This window comes from Microtus ochrogaster, chromosome 8, assembly GCF_000317375.1.
Source record: "Microtus ochrogaster isolate Prairie Vole_2 chromosome 8, MicOch1.0, whole genome shotgun sequence".
Lineage (NCBI taxonomy): Eukaryota > Metazoa > Chordata > Mammalia > Rodentia > Cricetidae > Microtus > Microtus ochrogaster.
The window spans coordinates 11,478,092-11,479,904 of record NC_022015.1 but is presented as its reverse complement, the minus strand read 5'-3'; the positions used below and the strand labels follow the sequence as shown (position 1 = coordinate 11,479,904).

Here is a 1,813-nt window from a genome sequence, read left to right as displayed (position 1 = left end):
CTGATTTTACAAAGCACTAAGAGCTAAGGAAATCCAGGGAGGAGAAGCAAGATGCCCAGGGCTTCACAGCAGGTGGATAGCATGGCTAGGAAGAGAGTTTCCAGCACCCAGTCTTGCAGGCTTCCTGTCCTAGCTACTTGTCTCCAGTGCTCGGTTGTAGCTGGTCTCCTCCCCCAGTCTGTTCAGAAACCACATTTATCAGACCAGAAACTCACTTCATCAGTGACTGAAAGTTGAGCCATCCATCATGGCTGTGATCAGACACCACCAGCTTGGTTTTCAGGGCAGGACACTCAGAAGCCACAGAATCTACTTCCGGGATGAGGCTCCCTGTGGTCACAATGGCTTTGGCTTGAGATGCCTGTAGTCGGTAGAGGATGTCCTTGGCTTTCAGCTGCGTAGTCCCAGGCATGACGACGATCCCTGGGGTTGAGAAAGGACGGCTTACTTTCACATCCAGGGACTTAGGCCTGGGTCACCTGCTGAGAATTTCCACGCTACTATGAAAAGTATGATCCACAGACCACCAGCCTCTACACCATGGGGAATACAGAATCTCACATCCTGCACCAAGTCAGCTCAGTCATAATCTGAATCTTAATAACTCATTCATATGAACATAGAGATCGCAAAGCTCTTCCATAGTCCTTTCCAGACGAGCTCAGACAGAGGGTGGCCGGACCCTGGTTTGCACACACTAAGGCCAGATCAGAGGACAGTGTTGTTGATGCTTATGGCTGGCTGCATCTCAATACTCCCTGCGTCATTTCCTCTTCCTCTCATTGGTCCCTTGAAGTCATCTTCAAGGCACCTTTGTTCCTTTTACCTCAAATTTAGCCACGCTGTCCTGTGAGTGTTTCTGTGTTCTCTTTATCAATGCCAACATAGCTACCGGCAGTGAGTTCAATCCTGGCTGTCCCACTGAAATCACATCTCTAGGAGATGCCTTTCTGCAATCCCCTGCCACATCAGGTCCACAAAGCACAGGCCATTTCCTTCCGCATTTCTTCTCTTCATGAACACCTGTGCCCTCTGTCTCTAGGGAGATACCTACTTCCTGTTCTGACATTGAAGGCCACTCTTTATCTTCCCTTCTTCCTCTTAGCTTCCCTTTCAAAATGGTGGTGTGTGTGCATGTGTGTTGTGTGCACATGTGTGTACATCTGTGTGCACTTGCGTGTGTATTTGCATGTATATGTTTATGTGTGTGTATGCGTGCTTTGCATGTGCTGTGGGACAATGGTCTTGCACCCTGTAAAGATTTGTCACTTGTATTGATTTAATGAAATGTTGTTTGGCCAGTAGCCAGGCAGGAAGTATAGGTGGGGCAACCAGAACAGGAGAATTCTGGGAAGAGGAAAAGGTCAGTTTGCAGTCATCACTCAGACCAAGAGGAAGCAAGATGAGAATGCATCACTGATAAAAGGTACCAGGCCATGTGGCTAACACAGACAAGAATTATGGGCTAATTTAAGATGTAAGAATTAGTTAATAAGAAGGCCTGAACTACTAGACCAACCAGTTTATAATTAATGTAAACTTCTGTGTATTTCTTTGGGACTGAATGGCTGTGGGACTGAGCGGGACAGAAAAACCTCTCTCAACATTTATGGGCTTGCGTGTGTGTGCCTGTGTGCATGTGCCCACTCACGCATGTGTATGTGGACACATGCATACTAATCCTGACTTTGCATGTGGGGAACTCATTAAGGACGGCCTTTCTTTACTTCTAACCTTCTTCAATTCTCACCTCAGAGGACTCAGCTGCAGTCTTGGGCTTCCCATTGACCATTTCTTGGTTCTATAGATGCAT

The 1,813-nt window shown here is 47.1% G+C and overlaps 1 protein-coding gene across 1 annotated transcript in view; it reads right to left on the bottom strand.

The window, feature by feature from the left end:
- LOC101999146 (acyl-coenzyme A synthetase ACSM1, mitochondrial-like) overlaps positions 1–1,813 on the bottom strand; it is a 33,984-nt gene that overhangs the window by 19,726 nt on the left and 12,445 nt on the right. Inside the window, exon 4 of the mRNA XM_005351084.1 lies at positions 216–423. Coding sequence (XP_005351141.1) covers positions 216–423 — 208 coding nt within the window. The remainder of the gene's footprint in view (positions 1–215; positions 424–1,813) is intronic.